Raw genomic sequence first — 19,922 nt, forward strand, 5'->3', positions numbered from 1 at the left:
ATACATGGCAAATCAAGATTGAACTCTGACTTAAGTTCATTTTACCTACCACAAGAACTTCAAATAAATAAAAACGAAAAAAAAACATATAAAGAAAGCAAGACCACTTAATAAAACTACTTTATAAGTTTTGATATTAAATATTAAATATTAAATATTTATTTATGGTATAGTCTGTCTCTGACTCAACCCCCTCGTGTTGAAGATTCCATTGAGTTCAACCCTCCAATCATCACCCCCCAAATCTTCCTCAAAACCCTGACAACAAAATCATCCTCTGACAACAACAACAACAACAACAATGGATAACAGGGCCCTGTTGGCCCTACTGTCTTCCCTCTTGTCGGAGCTCCTCCTCCTCCTCTTGTTCGTCATCCCCTCTCCGGCCGCCGCTGACCACCGTTCTCCGGCTAACCCTTTCATCATCCACTTCCTCTCAATCTCACAAACCGCCGCCACCCTCTCCCTCCTCGCCAACAAGCGTAAGCGACGCCAATCACCCGAATCCGACTCAGCATCCGCAGCCGAAACCGGCCCATCCAAACTCCGGAGGCGAACCGGAGAACTCGACCCACCCGATGAACCCGGTTCGCCGATACCAAGAAGCCCGGATGAGTTTAAGTTATGTTTCAACATGAGTTTGTCAACGTTCGAGTGGCTGTCGTCCCTCCTCGAGCCGTTGCTCGAGTGTAGGGACCCGGTCAACTCACCTCTAAACCTCCCAGTCGAAACCCGGCTGGGAGTCGGGCTGTTCCGACTCGCCACGGGTTCCGACTACCCTGAGATATCTCGGCGGTTTAAAGTGTCGGAACCCGTGGCGAGATTCTGCGGCACCCAGCTATGCCGGGTGCTGTGTACGAATTTCAGGTTCTGGGTCGGGTTTCCGACCCAGAACGAGCTTGACCCGGTTAGGGAATCGTTTGAATCCCTAACCGGGTTGCCTAACTGCTGCGGGGTTTTGCATTGTACGAGATTTATGGTTTTGAAACCCGGATCGGGTGATGATCAGGAGCCCGTAGCAGTTCAAATTGTAGCGGATTCGTCATCGAAGATTCTCAGCGTTGTCGCAGGATTCAATGGCAAAAAGGGTAATCAGCTTATACTCAAATCATCCACTCTGTATAACGATATCGAATCGGGTAGTTTGCTAAACTCGCAGCCTATAGATATAAACGGTGTATCTATACCTCAATACTTGATTGGTGACAAAGGGTACCCTTGTCTTCCTTGGCTAATGGTTCCATTTGATCAGCCAGTGGAAGACCCGGTGCAGCACGAGGCTCCCGCATGCAAACTGAATTCATATGAAGAAAACTTCAATTCTGCACATGATTTAATGATGGTTTCTGTGTTTAGAACAGTTGATAGTTTGAAGAAATGGGGGGTTTTGAGTAAACCAATTAGGGAAGAGACTAAAACAATGGTGGCTTACATTGGCGCGTGTTCGATTCTGCATAACGCGTTGTTAACGAGGGAGGATTACTCGTGTTTATCTGATAAGTCGGATGATTATTTACGACTTTACCAGCGCCCCGAATATGATGTTGGTGTTGATATTAGTTTAAAAGACGAGTCACTTGAGCAAAAAGGTTTTGAAATTAGAAATGCATTGGCTACAAGAGCAAGAAGATGCCAGTAGCCATGAGGTCAATTTGCTTTTGATTAACATTCTTGAAATAGGTGTATTTTAATTTTGTTTTGTCACTTGATATTGTTTTCGGGTGTATGGTGCTTGGTATTTGATCTAGTTTGTTTAGTCGAGTCAATAAAACGATACACAAAAGGATTGATTGATTGATTACATATGATTGGGGTTGGGTTTGGATTGATTTTTCTTTGTAGAGTTGTGAAAGTAACCATCAATGTTAATGTAAAAGTGAGACTCTTAAAAATGTATGGATAATCTTAATGCAAATTCATTTATTTATGAGGACAAGGGGGTGGTTCGGTTTGGTTTGGTTTGGTTTGGTTTGGTTTTGAGCCCCCAACTGAAACCGAAAATTCTGATGATTTGAGTATGGGCTGGTTAACTGATAGGTTTCCCGTTTCTGCTGAGATTTTTGAAACTGTTTTTAAAACTTGGATGTTGAAATGGGTACATGAATTTGGGCTCACTATCTAAAATTGGGGTTTTGATTTGATTAATATCAGAAAATCTTCTCGTATTTAGGGCCTTGGTATTTTTCTTTTTTCATAACCTTGCAACGTGCTCTAAAAATAAGTATAAAATAATAATTTCAAAACACTTTTTTATTTATTTTTATATCTGTTAGACCATGTGTAGTAGGTCTTGAAACTAATGCCTCTCCCTTGGGCATGAATTGATATGTGACATATGAGGCATTATGGGCCTTGAAATTAAAAATGGGTGTAGTGATATAATGTCCAACAATAATTACCCAAATATTATCTTTTAAAAATATACAACAAATAATATTAGTTGGAAGCTTCTTATTGGATAAACAAAAGTGGAGGAGCGTGTTTAAAAAAACGCCAGACACATTTTTTGGACAAAAAACTCCCCAAGGGCGGTGTGCGGGCGTTTTATGACATTATTGGTGAAAAACACGCCCAAACTCTTACCACTACGGGTGGTCTTAGTGGTTTACAAGACCACATACTCCGAGAATGTGGTGGGGATGTTTTAGACTCCGATTACAGGAGTGCGTTGGACCTTTTGCATAGTTCTCTTCCCGACCTTGATATTGGCGGTTTCTACATTAAAGACACCGCCCCTCCTAAATCCTAGAAAATTCTGGCGAATGCCTTATATGGCGAAATTGTCAAGAGGTTTGAAGAGAAGTTTGTTTTATCCCCTTGGCAAAGAGCTGTGTTTGAATGTCTACGTGCCCCACATGCTCAGGATTTTCTGTCTGTCGCACCTATTGAAGGCTTGGGGCAACACATGCCGGCTGTGGAATACCGTGCTATCCTTAGATACCGACTGATGATTCCTTTGTTTCCAGTTGACGAGCCATGTCCGGTATGACGCAAAGCGTATTTGGATTCTTTCGGCGAGCACGCGATCCACTGTAAAGAGCTACCGGGGTTTAAATATCGGCATGATTGGGTGAGAGATGTGTTATGTGATGTTCTTAAGCGGGCCGGGATCTCTGCCAAAAAGGAGGCTCTAGTAAATTTCCTGACTGACCCCTTAGAGGGGAGGTCCACTTTACGCCCGGCGGACATCCTTGTGTTTGGATGGGAAGGGGGAAACACGCTTGTGTAGATCTAACTGGAGTCCCCCCCCTTGTCGGGCTCAATGACAAGGGCTTTGTCGTAGGGCAAGCGGTGCTCAAGGCAGAGGCAAGCAAAGTGGCAAAACATGAGAAAGCCTGCTAGGAGAATCAACATGTGTTCGTCCCGTTTGCGTTTGATACCTTTGGTGGTCTCGCTCCTGACGCTGTGCGACTTTTGAATCGGGTTTAAAAAGTCGTTAATAGTAATTCTTCGTCGCTAAAGGTTTCAAACTTTGTATTTAGTAGAATTGGTTTTTCTATTCAAAAGGGGGTGGCGGCGCAACTTGTTGCCCGACTACCTGCCATTGCTTTGTAATTGTCCTTTTTCATGTGGAATGATATTGTAGTATTTTCTTAAAAAAAATATTAAATTAATTTAAATTACTTCCATAAAGGTTGTATAACTTTCTATATATTGTATAAGTTGCAACGACAATATAACTTTAACTTTCTTTTTTATCAGTTTCTTTTATTTTAATACCAAACAAAATGTATGTGTTTGTTTGTTTCTAGGCCTAGCCTATACTCTTTGATAAAGTGGCATGTGTAATGTGAAGTTAATAAACGGGTTATAGCGGCCAGCCCAGTTAATTCGTAATGGGCTTTGGTTTAAAACTCAATAAAAAAGCCCATTAACCCAAACCTAAAAGCAAACGCCCAGCTTTAAGTTTCAAACTCCTCACAAACCCTAACCGCCATTCCTCTCATTTCTTCAATCACTCTCAAAAGCTAGGGTTTCAACAGCATGGCGGCAGCTCCACCAAACTCCGTGCAATGCTTCGGCCGGAAGAAGACGGCGGTGGCGGTGACACACTGCAAGGCCGGCCGCGGCCTCATCAAGATCAACGGCGTTCCGATCGAGCTCGTTCAGCCGGAGATCCTCCGCTACAAAGCCTTCGAACCGATCCTTCTTCTCGGTCGCCACAAGTTCGCCGGCGTCGACATGAGGATCCGCGTTAAAGGCGGAGGTCACACCTCTCAGATCTACGCCATCCGTCAGAGTATCTCCAAAGCGCTTGTTGCGTACTACCAGAAGTTTGTTGATGAAGAACAGAAGAAGGAGATTAAGGATATTTTGGTGAGGTATGATCGGACTCTGCTTGTTGCTGATCCGAGAAGGTGCGAGCCGAAGAAGTTTGGAGGTCGTGGTGCTCGTGCTAGGTTCCAGAAGTCCTACCGTTAAACACAGAGTATTCTTATTGTTCTTCGTTGAACTGTTTTTTATTTTCTTTTGTTGCGTTTGAAAGAGTAAGTTGCGACTTGATTATGATGTTTAATTTTGGTTGAATGTTGTTTTGGTTCTCTATGGAGACATATTTTGGTTTCATATGAGTTCTGGTAGTTTAAAGTTGGTTATGTTTAATAATGTTGCATTAATTAGGGATTTGCTTTTCTTACTTCCGTTCACATGTTATGTGCATACAATTATAGGTGTTAGTATAGCTGATTGTGTTTTTAGTTGATATATCTATTGTTTTTAATAGACTTAGTGATTTAGGAAGTGTGGATAGGTGCTTGCTTTCAAAGTATATAAGGATACTCGTTTCTAGCATACCTGAAAAGTATGATTCCATGGAGCTTTAGCTCGAACATAAGGTTTGGTTGAGATCATGGTTTTGAAAACGTGCCTGAACTGTACCTGGACTGTTGGACTTGCATTGGATTAACTCTACATTTGGTTTAGTTAGAACAATTTGGTATGCTATCTTAGATCTCAACAGTGATGGCATTATGTGTTTCAACATATCATTGTTGCTGTTTGTTAGTGGCGTCATCTAGTGTAGGATACTCTGGGTTTAAAAAGCCGTGCCTATGCGCGAGGCGCAAGCCTTGGCGCTCTAGGTAGCCCGAGGTGTGCTTTTTACAAAAAGCCCCAAATGCGCAAATTTTGAAGGTTTTTCCGGCCGGAGGCGCGCCCCTCATGTACATAGGGTGTTTTTATCATAGTCACATGGTTCACGGTTCGTTCCGGTACGGGAACGTGAAATGGGATCGCAATTCGCTAGATCCCTAAAATCCGGTTCGAGGGGGGGGGCTCATTTCGGATCGCTCTGGTACGATGTACCATATAATGTGGTACGATGTACCGGTTAAACTTTGTTCTATTTTTATAGATTTATAAGTTTAAGGAGAAAATGTAAACTAGTGAAAATAGAGAGAGTTATGTTATAAAACACAAACTAATTTTTCACTTTTTATGTAAAGTTTACAAGTTTTAGAGATTAAGTGTTAACTAGGAAAATATAAAGGGGTTAAGTGTTAAAACACCAAAAGGTAATTAAACCCTAGAAGGCTTAAACGCAGTAAAGCGCCGCTGCACTTCCTGGTCTCCGGCAAGCGGCAGAAATTGCCGCTCTCCTTGCTTTCCGCTCGTCTCCTCTAAATCAACAGGTAGGAATCGAATCGATTAGCTGTTCGGAACGCTAATTTTAATGCCGAATCCGCGATTTGTAGCTTTCCCGGAACACATTCGTACCGCAAATCGGTACGGACGATCCGGATCGTAGATCGTGGATATCCAGCGATTTATGTGACTATGGTTTTTATACTGTTACTAAGCATCAAACGGCTGTACAATATGATTTTTGGCTTGTACTTTTACGTAAAATCATATATAAACCTTTTTTATAGCTATATTATAAATAAGGGATGCTAAAATCCTATGGCTATATATAAAAAGTTATATAATCCCTTTGCGCCTTGGGTATGAAAAACCAGTGGCGGAGCTTGACCAAAAGTTCCGAGGGAGTGGAAAGTCATGTGACCCAATTTATATATTTTATAAATATTTAGGCAAAATAATTGGGGGACAATCCTTTATAATTTTAAAATTTTCGGACGAAAAATAGGAAATTTTACACTTCTAACCGAAACATTCAGGGGGCGGGTGCACCCCCCACTTTACACTAAGCTCCGTCATTGTGAAAAACCTGCCGGTTTTGCGCTTCGCGCCTCTGTTTTAGACCCCGTCGCCTTTGTGCGCCTCTCGCTTTTTAAAACCAAGAGGAAGCTAGTTGAGTTGGTGATTTAATGACCTGGAAAGGGAACTTATTTTAACGGTTAGCATGCCCTGCAGCATGTTCTTTATAACCCCATTCTGGCGAGAGGTGTATTAATCCTGTTTTTTTTTTTTTTTTTTTTCACATTTTATTGTCGAATGAAAGTAAACTCGCTAGCTTTATATGTTCTTGGACATCTGATGGACTATTCTGATTTTATCCACCTTTTCCTTGAAGTTTTTGAGACGCTCCAAAGCTTTTGGTTTCTCATGCAAATACTTACAGGTGTGCTTTACATCTATATAGTAATCAATAAATAGAATATAATGAATTACTTGGGGATCACAGTTTGATATTGATTACCAGTGAAACAATCAGTGCACGCTGTTTTGAAGCTTCCAGTTCTTTTAAGTACTTGTATCATCATAGATTGCAAATTTTTTAATCGTTTAATTGGTGTCAAAAGTTATTCTGCTAAAGTACACTTTCGTTTACAGTATAAACATTGATTTACATACCCTTTGTTGTGCAATTTGTCTGGTTTTTAATAGCACAAAACGCTCCCAAGTACCGGGACCGTCCCTGTACCATACCGAACATTTGTATAGCTACCCATATTGGTGATTTTTGGTACTGATACTGAGGTCATCCCTACTTCTGTTCTAATAAACTCTATTTTCACCTGGCGGATACACATTTAAACCAACCTCTATCTTATTATTCCTTGCAACAAAAACTCTCTTTTCAAGAAGTCAATAAGTTACAAGGAGGTAAAATAAACTCATTCAAACATGGCCTAAGTGTAGGGACATAGTAAACATCAACAAAGCTTATGTTACTAAGGCCAAGGGGTGTGGTATACCGCCCCTTGCCAAATCAGCAAAATTAATGCCCCAAAGTGCCCCTACCCATCCCCTGGGTGCCAAAAGGGGGCACCATCGATGCTCTGCCAGCCCAGTAACAAGCGCCAAACGGCTAGTTTTGGTGGTCCCCATGCTTTTTGACTCAAAAGGTGGACGATCTAGAAGGCACTGTTAGAAGGGTGAGAAGGAAGAACGTGCTCCTAAAACTATCGAGAAGTGGACGCCTACCGAAGAACTTGCATTGTCACAAGCATGGCTTGACGTGTCGAACGATCGAGAAGTGGACGCCTACTGAGAATCCGCACGCCAAGCGGGCAACGTCATGCCCAACGCTTAGCCAGTGTAGTGTAGCCAGCGTTAAATCCAAACCGCCGCCCAATCGACGCCTCACACCCCATAGTCTTGGCGTTTGAGTCATACACGAATTTCTAGCCAAAATACGCGAATAAAAAGTCTTAGATGCGGATGTCTTCTTTAATTGGGATAATATTTTGTAGGGGATGTATCTATGGCCTATAGATAAGCGTTGTGAATAACGTGAAACACGTGGCTTTGTCACTCGAAAGAAAAGCTCGAAATCAATAGAAGGTGAAGGAAGTTGAACATCATGCATCACATTAATTATTACAATTTTATCTTTTTTTTTTCTTTTTTAACGGCAAATGGAAATGTATCCAACAATCATCCAAACCTATATATCAGTTGTAACTTGTAAGGGTCTGTGGTTCGGGTAGGCCACTGAAAATCCTACTTTCCTCTTATGCAATGTTAAGACCTTGTCTTACGTGACCTTCAGGGCCGTCCCCGAGAATGATAAAATACTTTTGGGCCCCGTGCGAAACAAAAAAAATTGGGCCCCTCCCTATAATATAAACTCATCAATCATATATTATAAAACCACAATACGACTATGTTTGTTATAAAATAAACAAAATATGAGTAGCGTAGCAAAAAGAACTGAATATATGAAACATACCCATAAAAAAAATAGAACTAGATACTGAGTTCTTTTAAGTTTATTTTGTAAATGGTTAATCGAAAAATAAAAAACCTACAAGAAAACATGTAAAGTTTGTTACATAAATGATTAAATGAGAAGAAAAAATAAATGAACTTGCAATTTGTGGAGGCCCAAATATAGATGTGAAAAATCAAAATGAAAAACAAAAAGTGAAAAAAACAATAGGATTCGAACCTGGAATTCCAGCTTTAAAACCATTTGCTGCATCCACTGAGCCAACACACCAATATGCATAACCTTCCTACAGCATATTTATATATTAAATATATATTAACTTTTATATGATTTTGGGCCTCTAAATATTTTGGGCCCTGTGCCATGACACCTCTTGCACAGGCCCAAATCCGGCCCTGGTGACCTTTTAGAGGTATACCAAAACTCACCCACTAAAATGGTAGCTGACATCATAAACGGAGGCAATATAGGTGGTTTTATACCCGTTCTAAGTCTATAGCTTTGCACTTGTTTTGACTGATTTTTAGCGATTAATGAAGAAAGCAATACTCTAGTTTACTAAAAACGCCTGACCCATGTGTCTGGGTTATTACTTATTAGCAATTTAGCACCCATTGTAACATATCGACAACATCACTCCTACTTGTTCAATCATCGGCTCATACTAGTCATTCATAATATTAATAATTTTAAGTTTATAAATTATTATTTTTCAATGTAGATTTATTGTTTTTGAAAGCCCATTAAATAAAAAAACTTTGATGGATGTTTTTAAGGCCATCAAGTAAACAAATCAATGAAAATAACCCTCACAATTCATAAGAACATAAAACACAACCAATTTCTGTTTTAGTTTTCAAAACAAAAATACACATAAGTAGGGCTGTTAACGAATCGAACGAACACAGACAAGATTTTATGTTCACAAACTGTTAATGAACATTTACGGAACAAGATTTATGTTCGTGTTCGTTTGTTAAACTAATGAGCACAAATGATACTAATTAAACATTTTATTTGTCGCAATTTCAAAGATTTTAAATAAAATATAAAAATTACAAACACTAACTAAATATGGAACACAAATTAACATATTACCGAACATTCACGAATATAAATGAACAAACGCGATCTTTGTTCATATTTATTCATTTAACTAAAAGAACGAAATTTCTTATTCGTGTTCTTTGTAAAGAAACGAACATAAACGAACTTTCAATCACGGTTTATTCACTATTCCGTTTGGTTGATTTTGTAGCCCTACATGTACTTTTTCTACTTTAAAACCTATAATATTTTAAGAAGAAACAAACTTAAACCGTACAAACAAACCAACCACCCCAACCGAAATAATGAACGACGAACCATTATCACCGGCTGGGCGGTTATTCGTACAACCGGCGACTCACCAGATCATCAACTGCACTCTAGGCCTCGAACAACCGCTCAGTTTGGATGCCGCTAAACACGTCGTCTCCAACTCTCTCATGATCCAGCACCCTAGGTTTTCCAGCCTTTTGGTCACAGACAACAACGGCCGCGAGTACTGGCGGAAAACCGAACTCAACATCGATCGTCACATCATCCTCCGTCCAGATCCCATCGGAGAAGCTGTTTCCGATGAAGCAGCGATCAACGATTACGTTGCGGATCTCACGGTTTCATCGCCGTTGAGTTATGATAAACCGCTGTGGGAGATTCATCTGTTACCGGCGCATAAGTGTGTGGTGTTGCGTATTCACCACGCGCTCGGTGACGGAATTTCGCTCATGTCGTTGATGTTAACGCTAACGAGGAAATTAGATGATCCGGATCAAACGCCTGCGATCGAACCGTTAGTTTCCTCGAAACGAAAACGGAATGAAAACGAAACCCTAGGGGAGTTTATAAAGGTGTTGAAGATGATTTGCTTTAGTTTGATATATGTGATTGAGTTTATAATGAGGGGAGTGTGGGTCAACGACGGGAAGACGGTGGTCAGAGGCGGCGAAGGGGTGGAGATGTGGCCGAGAAAGCTTGTTACGGCGAGGTTTAGGGTGGAGGATATGAAGACGGTGAAGAACGCCGTTAGTGACGCGGTAAGTTTTTTTAAATATCTGTTACGGTTTCCGTTAAGTTTTGTTAAGCATGCGTTGGGAGTGTGTTGTGGTGTCCTGAAAAATCGTCATATTGGTTGGCCAACTAAACACCACAACGCATGTTATTTTTGGATTTTGGATACGGATATAATTTAGCAACTACGGTTTTATTGGAATTGATCATTTCCCCAAATTGGATTTTAAAAATCAAAACTATTGAATTGCGAGTTTAACTAGTGAAAATTTTTATTTCTACTGCTTAGATTCGGGCATGAAACAACTTTCATGCCCGAATCTAAGCAGTGGCGGGTCCAGAAATTATTTGCTGGGGGTGCGGATGAGTGGTTCAAGCATATTTTCAGAGGGTGCGGTCGGGTTTTTTGCCTAAAAAATACACTAATTTTTTTTTCAAGGGATGCGCCCGCCCACCCTGGGCTTCACCTAGGTCCGCCCATGAATCTAAGTAAGCCATCATGGCATCGGTATGTAAAAAAATGGGGGTGGATGGGACGTGAGTCTAGTCACGCGCATGGAGAGAATATGGTGAGTTTAGTTGATGTGGCTTGGTAAACAAGTTTAAATAAGCTCGGCTCGACTCGTTTACAGTAAGGCTTGATAAGCTCGACGAGCCTAACGAGCTTCACATGTGAGGCTCGAGCTCGGACTCGATAAACAAACGAGCTTTATTTTAGGCTCAAGCTCGGCTTGTGCTCGATAAGGCTCGGCTCGTTTCGGACTTTTTCTCGAGCCGATCTCGAATAGCTTGCAAACCGCTCGACTCGCTTGCACCCCTAATTATTATAAAGAAAATCACAAATCTTGTTAACTCTAGAAACATTATCATATCTTTATAATAATAAAGAACAAAATGTACCTATGGCCATAAAAGTCAAAAATATTTTGTGAGTTGTCAAAATATGAGAGAACATAACTTTTGGCCAACCTTTTGATGTGTATTCTACAAAATCATCTTTATCGTGAATTTCATTTCGGATCATATAGGTGGACTTTTTTTTCACGTTTTTCAGCTACAAAAATATATTTGTATTTTTCATAGTTATATATAACTAGAAGCCTTTGAGGGTTAAAATACTTAGGTAGCGTTCGTTTCATGGAATGGAATGGAATGGAATTAGGAAGTTTTTCTTTGTAAAATTGATCTTGGTTGGGGGAGGGAGGAATTTGAAATCCCATGAATTTCTTTAATCAATGAAATTTGTGACTATTTCAACATTCCATTCCATTCCTTCATTAGAGTGAAGGATTTCTAAGGAATGTTGAAATAGTCACAAATTTCATTGATTAAAGAAATTCATGGGATTTCAAATTCCTCCCTCCCCCAACCAAGATCAATTTTACAAAGAAAAACTTCCTAATTCCATTCCATTCCATTCCATGAAACGAACGCTACCTTAGGGTTAACGGGGCACTCCCCTCTTAGGAGAGTCCCATCTCTTACGCTCGGCAAATTAGCATGCGCCACGTCAACTCTCCTCTTAACTCCCCTCACACCCTCAATTTGATGGCGGCACTCCCCTCTTAGGGGGGAGGGGGTGGTCATCACTTGCAAAAATTCCATCACTCACAACATCCAATCAAATTACACAATGTCACCAATCATTATTTCATCACTCACAACCTTTTTAGTAGCAATGGTCATCACTCACAACACCCAACAATAAACCCTCACACCCCCTCACATCCATTTATCACTCAATACTCCATAACGCGTGAATTTTATCACGGCTTAAACATCATCACGCGTTATCATTTTGGTGGCGGTGGTCAAATGTATTCTCCACACGTTGAACATTGCTTTATCTCGGGAATAAAAGCTTCCACCCCCACTGCCCTTAGGGGACTTGTTTTTTTATTCAAAAAGAAAAAAAAAAGAAATGTTATGATTGGTTGAAAAAAGGGTGGCCCACCATCTCCCTCCCTCCTTCATTCGGTAACCTCTCACCGATTCCATTCACCTAATTGACTCCCCTCGTTGATGACGGCGGTGTTCCCTCTAGGAGACTTGGGTCACCGCATGCCTCCCCGCATGGTGCCACGTTCACCCTTAAAACAAAGCTCTCTTAGGCTGAAGTCTTAAAAAAGAAACATAGCCTTTCAAAAAAAGGTATATATATAATTAGCTCCTAATTACTAGCTATTTTATTTACTTTTATTGATAACGTTAAACCATTATCTTATTATAGGTGTAATATAATGTGTTTTTAGAGATGAAATTATGGCCACTTGGGTTATAGTCCAGTAGTAAGGGGCAACGCTGGTTTTTTTTTTTTTTTTTTTTTTTTGAAGAATACCCAAAGTAATTTAAGAGTAGTGTGATGAGTTTGTAGTGTTATTCTTAAAAAAACAGATGAAATCATGAAAGTAACTATTTTTAGTATATTGATAGAACCCATAACTCAAACAAAAGTAACTGATAGATTTAATTGCTGAAAACTGAAATATTACAAGATAAAAGACCCAATTCGAGATGGGTTAATCTCCCGAAACAAAGGTTTAGAACCCTAATTTTATATAAAACATCAACCTCCTAAAACTACCCCTATTCTGCCCTATTTAACATAAAATAAAAGAAGGGAATTAACTGCTAAAAAACTGCCCATTACTTGCTCCCAGAACTGTTCTCCCCAAACTAATTCCTGCTAATAATTAAATGGGTCAAATACCCATCTGGACCTGCCCATGAGAAGTGGGTCGACCGTAGGTTCGTATCAATACATCCCGCCCAGACAAACGACTTGACCTCAAGTCGAGAGGAAGGGAATTGGCCTGCTAAGTCCCTGCATTCCAAGTCGGCTTGTACATCTTTATTCCTAACATGAAATTCCTTCCAATTATCCATTGTTTTCTGTTTTTTAAGATTCGTAGCTTTTGATGACGATGATACATCCATATGTCCCTTCTCATGTAGTGGCAAACCATCCTTCTCATTTACATCAACATACATAATCTCTCTGTGATGCTCTGTTGATTCCTTCTCAAATTGATGCATCCACATTTTAGTTTCAGACCTCACCAGTACATCATCAGCAACATCAACAGCTAAAACCTCCTCTTGATGAACATTGGATCCTCTGTTTTGTCCCCTCTTTTGTCTATTGTTATACTGTTCTGTTTCTTCTTCCAGCTCTGGAATCCTTTTTTCTCTAACTTGTTGTAACCCTTTAACAGCATCATCAAACACGGTGTTTCTCGGGTTGTACCCACAATAATCCACTGATGAAAACGGGTGATGGAAGGTGATTGCTTTGGCGGTGGTAGAGTTGGTAGTTATGGCGGCCGTGATGACGGTAGTCCCGTGTTTCGATTCCACGGGGACATCCTCAGTTTCCTCGTCCTTGACCAGATCTGCCAATGGAGCTTGAGGTTCATCCTCGGTGTTATTTTCATCCATCCAAGCCATCCTGATCTCTGCGATATCCTTCCGTATAGAGTCTATGCTGGCTGCAATTGATGCTAATTGAGAAGCAAGCACAACCTGATCGCAGGAACTGTACCGGGTCTGCACCAGCTTCGAATTTCCCGGCAATGGAACCATTCGTAGAACCCATAACTCAAACAAAAGTAATTGATAGATTTAATTGCTGAAAACTGAAATATTACAAGATAAAAGACCCAATTCGAGATGGGTTAATCTCCAGAAACAAAGGTTTAGAACCCTAATTTTATATAAAACATCGACCTCCTAAAACTACCCCTATTCTGCCCTATTTAACATAAAATAAAAGAAGGGAATTAACTGCTAAAAAACTGCCCACTACTTGCTCCTAGAATTGTTCCCCCCAAACTAATTCCTGCTAATAATTAAATGGGTCAAATACCCATCTGGACCTGCCCATGAGAAGTGGGTCGACCGTAGGTTCGTATCATATATATTCAGGGCATTGAACATGGCCGACAGGTTTATATTGTATACCTCTATATGTCTACGGTCTACCTTATTCTTTTGCAAGCGTTCTACTATATATAAAATTGACCTGTTTTTATTCAAGAAAAGGAAGCTTACATGTAAAAATATAATAGTTGATACACAAATAAATAAATATATACACACACTTTAAAGTTTTTTTTTTTTTAACTATAGTTCATTATTATTTCATTTCAATCATCAGGGCAAATTACATAAGGATAGCGGGTAGACGAGCAACAAACTGCACCGCTATCCATTTCTGAATAGAAAACCCTAATCTACTTTAAAGTAAAAATGTGAAGAAAAAAATGAAAATAGATATAAAAAAGGTGAGTAAAGTATTATACTTTCGAAATATAACATTATTATACATGAAAACAGATGCATAGAATTCATAAAAGTTATTTTACATTTACACAAAAAAAAATTAAACAACAATTATTGGATTTTCTAAGATAGATAAACCACAACTAAAATAAAAGATCACTTAGAGTGGGCGTGATATATTGGCATGGAAGCCTCTCCACACAGGGCACCTCGGCCCACGTATCAGCGTATGGCATGGAGGGCGGCGCGATGATGGAGCCAAGTGAAATTTCACCGGCGTTGGGGCATTTGGGTGGTGAGGGGGCGGCTTTTAATTGGTTGGTCGAATTTGGTTGGTTTTGATTGGTTCTTGTTTATTTTTATTTTTTTATAAAAACACCACTTTCACGCCCTTCCTGCTCCGTGCTTTTTTTACTACACCCACTTGCTGATGTGATTATAACGTTTAATACCCCTCTTCATGCCCTCCAACTCCGTATAATCTAAACTTTTAACCATAACACACTATTTTACCACAAGGGATGTCCATTTGGAGACTTACATTTATACAGATGTATATAAAAGCACTATTTTACCACAAGAGATGTCCAATTGGAGACTTACATTTATACAAATGTATATAAAAGTTTAACTGCTATCGTTGTTAAATGCTTTGATATTTTTTTTTGAAAGGCAAACTTGGATCACTGACGGACCACTGGAGTATCATCGTGCCACCAGCGGAACCACCAGATCATATTCATATCCACTAGGCATAATGCCTATACACCAATTCAGGAGAAATCCAATAAATAATGGAAAAACCATCTTTATAGGAATCAAACCCATAAGGCTTATCGCACCTCTAAAATACCATTATGCTATGAAGACATGGATAAACGCTTTGACATAGCCTGTAGGTAATAGACCTTGATTGGTTCTTTTTTTTTTAAAGAGAGGGGTGTTCATGTTTATCAGCCCAAGGTGCATCAAATAGTGTGAAATTAATGGATGGGGTCATGTCATCTAATCGGGTGGTGTGATCAATCCCTTTAAGGCATTCATTAATGAGTACGTGAATGATAGTAGGATACCCAACTTGCGTTTACATGGTCCACCTTTCAACCATTACCCACGGGTACTTAGACCATAGGGTATGGTGGGGCTTGGCTTAGGACATTAGTTGACACGTGGAAATTCAAAATTCAAGTCTTCAACCCACTTTGAAGGGGGTATGGTGGGGCTTGGGTTCAGCTTTTTTTTTTTAAATATATATATATATATATATATATATATATATATATATATATATATATATATATATATATATATATATATATAGTGAAGGGTTCAAATGAGAAGAAATTCTTTGTAAGAAGAAAGAAGAAGAAATTTCAACCAATAGGAATGCTTCATTAGACTTCATTTAATATTTGTACTTAATGTAACTATAAGGGTATATTAGTAAATTTACATACATCATTAATTGGTAGTTTCATCTTTAATAACTAACTATATTAAATTTGTAACTTATTTTTAAGATATATATTTTTCACAAAAAATAAAAATAAAAATTCATTTATAATGTAGGATAAATACGAGGCGTGTAGGATAAATTATGAGTTGCGTAGGATAAATTTCAATATGTGTATGATAAATTTCAAAATGTGTAGGATAACTTTTGATGTGTGTAGGCAAAAATATTTAGTGTGGAGGATTATAGTATTAATGAATAATTAATTAGTCAAACATAATAATAAATGAGATGAGAAAAAAACTATTTAATGTTTTACAATTGTACCCTTTTATTCTTTTTCTTCTCAATAAAATTTTCTTCTCAAATGAACCTTCCCCTATATATATATATATATATATATATATATATATATTTATAACCATTCACAGCCCGTCATGTCAGCTTGCTTCCCCGTCCCACGCCCGGCTTGAAACTCAAGCCCCAAGGGCCACGCCCCAACCCAAGCCCACCCGGGGTGGTGGCTTGGGCGTTTTCCCCCAACCCAAGCCCCATACCCCATGGCTTTATCGTGGGCCTGGGTGAGTTTTCCCCTCAAGTTCGAGTCTTGGTGATAGGGGTTTCTCATTGAGGGGTTTAAATTGGGGATCTATTGTGCGAGGGGGCTCTCTAGCGCGGACCCGATTAAGACAACGTATGTTATACCACCCGATATTCGCGAATAATTAAAGTTTGGACTTGAGGATAGGTTGTCAAAATTCAAAAACATTAATTGAGGATAGGTTGTCAAAATTCAAAAACATTAATTGTTCTTATTGTAAAATGCAAGGATATGTTAAGTATCATGGTTTTTAATTTTTTTCCTAAGAATTTCGGTTGAGTCATGTTGCTACCAAATCTCGTGTAGCTCTGTTTCGATCTTGATAACAATGCGGGATCGGTGACCTTATGGAGCCGCTCTTCGTGTCTCAAACAGAGCTTCAAGATGTCAGCATCAAATATTTTGTTAAAAAATGACCGAGTTTAAAGTTTACGCTTAAGTCAACATCTTGCTCACGGATCTAAATGTGTGTATGTTGTTATATGTTTGTAGATTTAAACATTAGCATGTATGAGAGAGAAATAGGTGTGTTTTGTGTATGTATATGATACTATTGAGAGAAAACTCTTCCATTGTGGGGTAAAGTCCCCCAGTGGCGGATCCAGGATTTTTTCACCGGGTTTCTTTTGCAAGATTTTCATTAATTCTCACTATTTTTTTTTCTAAATCACATAAAATTTCCACTATTTTTTTTCAAATCGAGGAGGTTCCTGGGAACCCCAAAACACTCCTGGATCCGCCACTGAAGTCCCCTACATAAAGGAGTGATTCGTCCTTAATGGACAACATGTGGATAGGTCAATAATTGGTCTATCCCTGATGAGTTGACTAATGGGCTTAAGCCCAATTTCAGTGTATCATGTGTTTAGCATTTGGCCTGATTAGTTTGATACAACTTTGGATGCAACTCATGGCTGTGGTCTTGAAAGACGGCAAATAAACCGTCCGGCTTGGTTGTGTCAAACCAGGCGATGTGGTCCGGTTTGACAGTTTTAACCGCTTATAAAGATATAATCATTAGTTTGTGCTAAGTTTATAAAATGATAAAGAATAATTCATAAGTATTATAGACATGTATTAAATGCATTTTTCCAAAATATGAATAGATAAATAATGAAGGTAAACGCCTGATCCGGTTTGGTTTGTAATTTTCCGAAATCTTGTTAGCAGTTCGTGCTAGAGTTTTCGTTACACCACAACTAGATAAATGTAAATGTTGAAATATCAGAAGTTGAAAACGTATAAACGTAACATATTATTGAATGCAGACGATAAATGATGTACTTTTTGGCGTAATATCACTGGGACTATCAAAATATTTGGGCAAGCGATCGCCAGATTGTACGTTCTTTCTACATCTTATATTAAATTGTGATAAATCAAGATAAAATTTCTGGCTTGTTATTCAAATTTAAAAAGTTAATTACTTGTCTTTTGTATTGTAGCTCTTCAAGAAGGCCTTCGAATCACCGGTGTCGCTTTGGTTAATCTAAGACCATCACCCGGACTCCAGGTTACACATCTTAAACCATCAAACATCGTAGTGGTAGCTAGGGTTTGTCATACCATGAGCGTGTTCAGTTAGGAAACATAGAAAAACTTTGAGAACAAGACAACCAAACTATGACAAATTCATGTTTTCTTGTCATTGTATGTAATGCTCAATATGAGGCCAAAAACTTGAAATGCTGAAACTGCGAACTTGACCGTATAGTATAGTATAATATAGTATAGTATCGGTCCCCTAAAACAAATATGTCACTTAGAGCCGACTTAATAATTTTAGTTTTAACTTTCAATATATAACCGGTTATGTTCCAAAGGGAACTGAACTGAAACTTTTTGGTTGGTAATTCAAACCCAGATACTTACCTAAATGTTGTTTCGTTAAATGAAAGAAACGATCCGGATGTAGAATCCAACCATACTAGACCAATAACGGACTTTTTACTGGTCCGGTAACAGAATCAAAGCTTGTTACAACATATAAAAGGTCATCGCACTTTTGGTGAATCTTAATCAACTTTTTTATGTCTAAGATAAGAGTTAATTGCCCGGATAGTCCCCGTTGTTTCACTTTTTTCACATTTAGTCCCCACCTTTTGAAAACAGCAGGTATGCTCCCTATGGTTTGTTATTTTGTTACTCGGATAGTCCCCTGAGTAGATGTCAGTTAGTTTGGAAATAGCAGGTATGCTCCCTATGGTTTGTCATTTTGTTACTCGGATAGTCCACTGACATCTACTCAAGGGACTATCCGAGTAACAAAATAACAAACCATAGGGAGCATACCTGCTATTTTCAAAAGTTAGGGACTAAACGTGAAAAAATGTGAAACCACAGGGGCCATCCAGGCAATTAACTCTCTAAGATAATTTGTAATTTTGGCAGGATATAAAAGAATTAATGAAGAAAAATGCAGCAGGGACAGGGTGGGGAAATAAAATTGGTATCATCCTGCTACCAGTTTACTACCATAGAAATGGATCAGATCCACTTCAATATTTGAAGAGAGCCAAAACCATGCTTGATAGGAAGAAGCTCTCTTTGGAGGCTGTTCTATCACACCAGATAGGACACTTTGTTATGAAGTTTTTTGGAGCAAAGGTGACCATTTTTTATTTTTTAACTATCATATAATATCATTAAAAATTGTGTTTTTTAAAACTATAATAACAATATATTTTTTTTGTATATATCAAATTAAATGCATAAAAATTACACTATGAACAACATTTTGACTAGTTTTTTTTATCTGTTTCACTAGTAATTTATCTGTTTGACTCGTTATAGATGAAATATAACCAACTCATTTTGAGTCATTTATAAGTAAATGGTTCAAAATAATGGCCTCCATTTTCTAGCTAACAATCTTATATTTGTAGGTTGCGAGCATGCTTAATTACAGGGTAGTATGTAACACTAGTTTCACGATTTCGAATGTAGTGGGGCCAAGAGAAGATATCACTATTGCAGGCATCCCGGTTACGTATATGAGGACAACATCATCAGCTTTATCACACGTACGAATGTCTAAAGCCTATTAAGTAGAAATAAGTAATGAATTTGTGAGAAATTATGGTTATATTGAATTTGGATGCAGGCAATTACAATGCATATGCTGAGTTATTCTGGAAAAGCTGATATGCAGATTCTAGTAGCTAAAGACCTCATTCCTGACCCTGAAAATTTGGCTAAATGTTTTGAAGATGCACTACTCGAAATGAAAGAAGCCTCACTACAAATATGACCAAATTCTTTTCAAATTTCCATATAAAAAAAGTAGTCGACTGTGAAAGATCCAATATTCTTTGCTATATCCCTGTCAAAAAAGTTTGTGTAATATCCGAGGTTTGATTTTGGATGGGGGGTGTCTTATCATTTACGGATCGTCAACCTGTATAATGTTGGTTTGCGAATTTAAATAATACTAGTGACTTAGGCGGTGTTTGGATTAA

The 19,922-nt window shown here is 38.7% G+C and overlaps 3 protein-coding genes across 3 annotated transcripts; all 3 read left to right on the forward strand.

The window, feature by feature from the left end:
• The first annotated feature begins 178 nt into the window (after positions 1-178).
• Positions 179-1,909, forward strand: LOC110938240 (protein ALP1-like). The gene has a single exon (XM_022180697.2). It carries the CDS (start codon positions 302-304, stop codon positions 1,637-1,639), a length of 1,338 nt encoding a protein of 445 aa, XP_022036389.1. The 5' UTR covers positions 179-301; the 3' UTR covers positions 1,640-1,909.
• Positions 1,910-3,908: 1,999 nt separating this feature from the next.
• LOC110938239 (40S ribosomal protein S16) lies at positions 3,909-4,602 on the forward strand. The gene has a single exon (XM_022180696.2). The coding sequence runs from the start codon at positions 3,985-3,987 to the stop codon at positions 4,420-4,422; it is 438 nt and encodes a 145-aa protein (XP_022036388.1). The 5' UTR covers positions 3,909-3,984; the 3' UTR covers positions 4,423-4,602.
• A 4,699-nt stretch (positions 4,603-9,301) lies between these two features.
• On the forward strand, positions 9,302-19,922 carry LOC110938238 (O-acyltransferase WSD1). The gene is made up of 6 exons (XM_022180695.2): positions 9,302-10,155; positions 17,733-17,805; positions 17,910-17,977; positions 18,856-19,071; positions 19,350-19,487; positions 19,568-19,922. Exons 1-6 carry the CDS (start codon positions 9,430-9,432, stop codon positions 19,712-19,714), a joined length of 1,368 nt encoding a protein of 455 aa, XP_022036387.1. The 5' UTR covers positions 9,302-9,429; the 3' UTR covers positions 19,715-19,922.

Source organism: Helianthus annuus, chromosome 4, assembly GCF_002127325.2.
Source record: "Helianthus annuus cultivar XRQ/B chromosome 4, HanXRQr2.0-SUNRISE, whole genome shotgun sequence".
NCBI classification, from domain to species: Eukaryota; Viridiplantae; Streptophyta; class Magnoliopsida; order Asterales; family Asteraceae; genus Helianthus; species Helianthus annuus.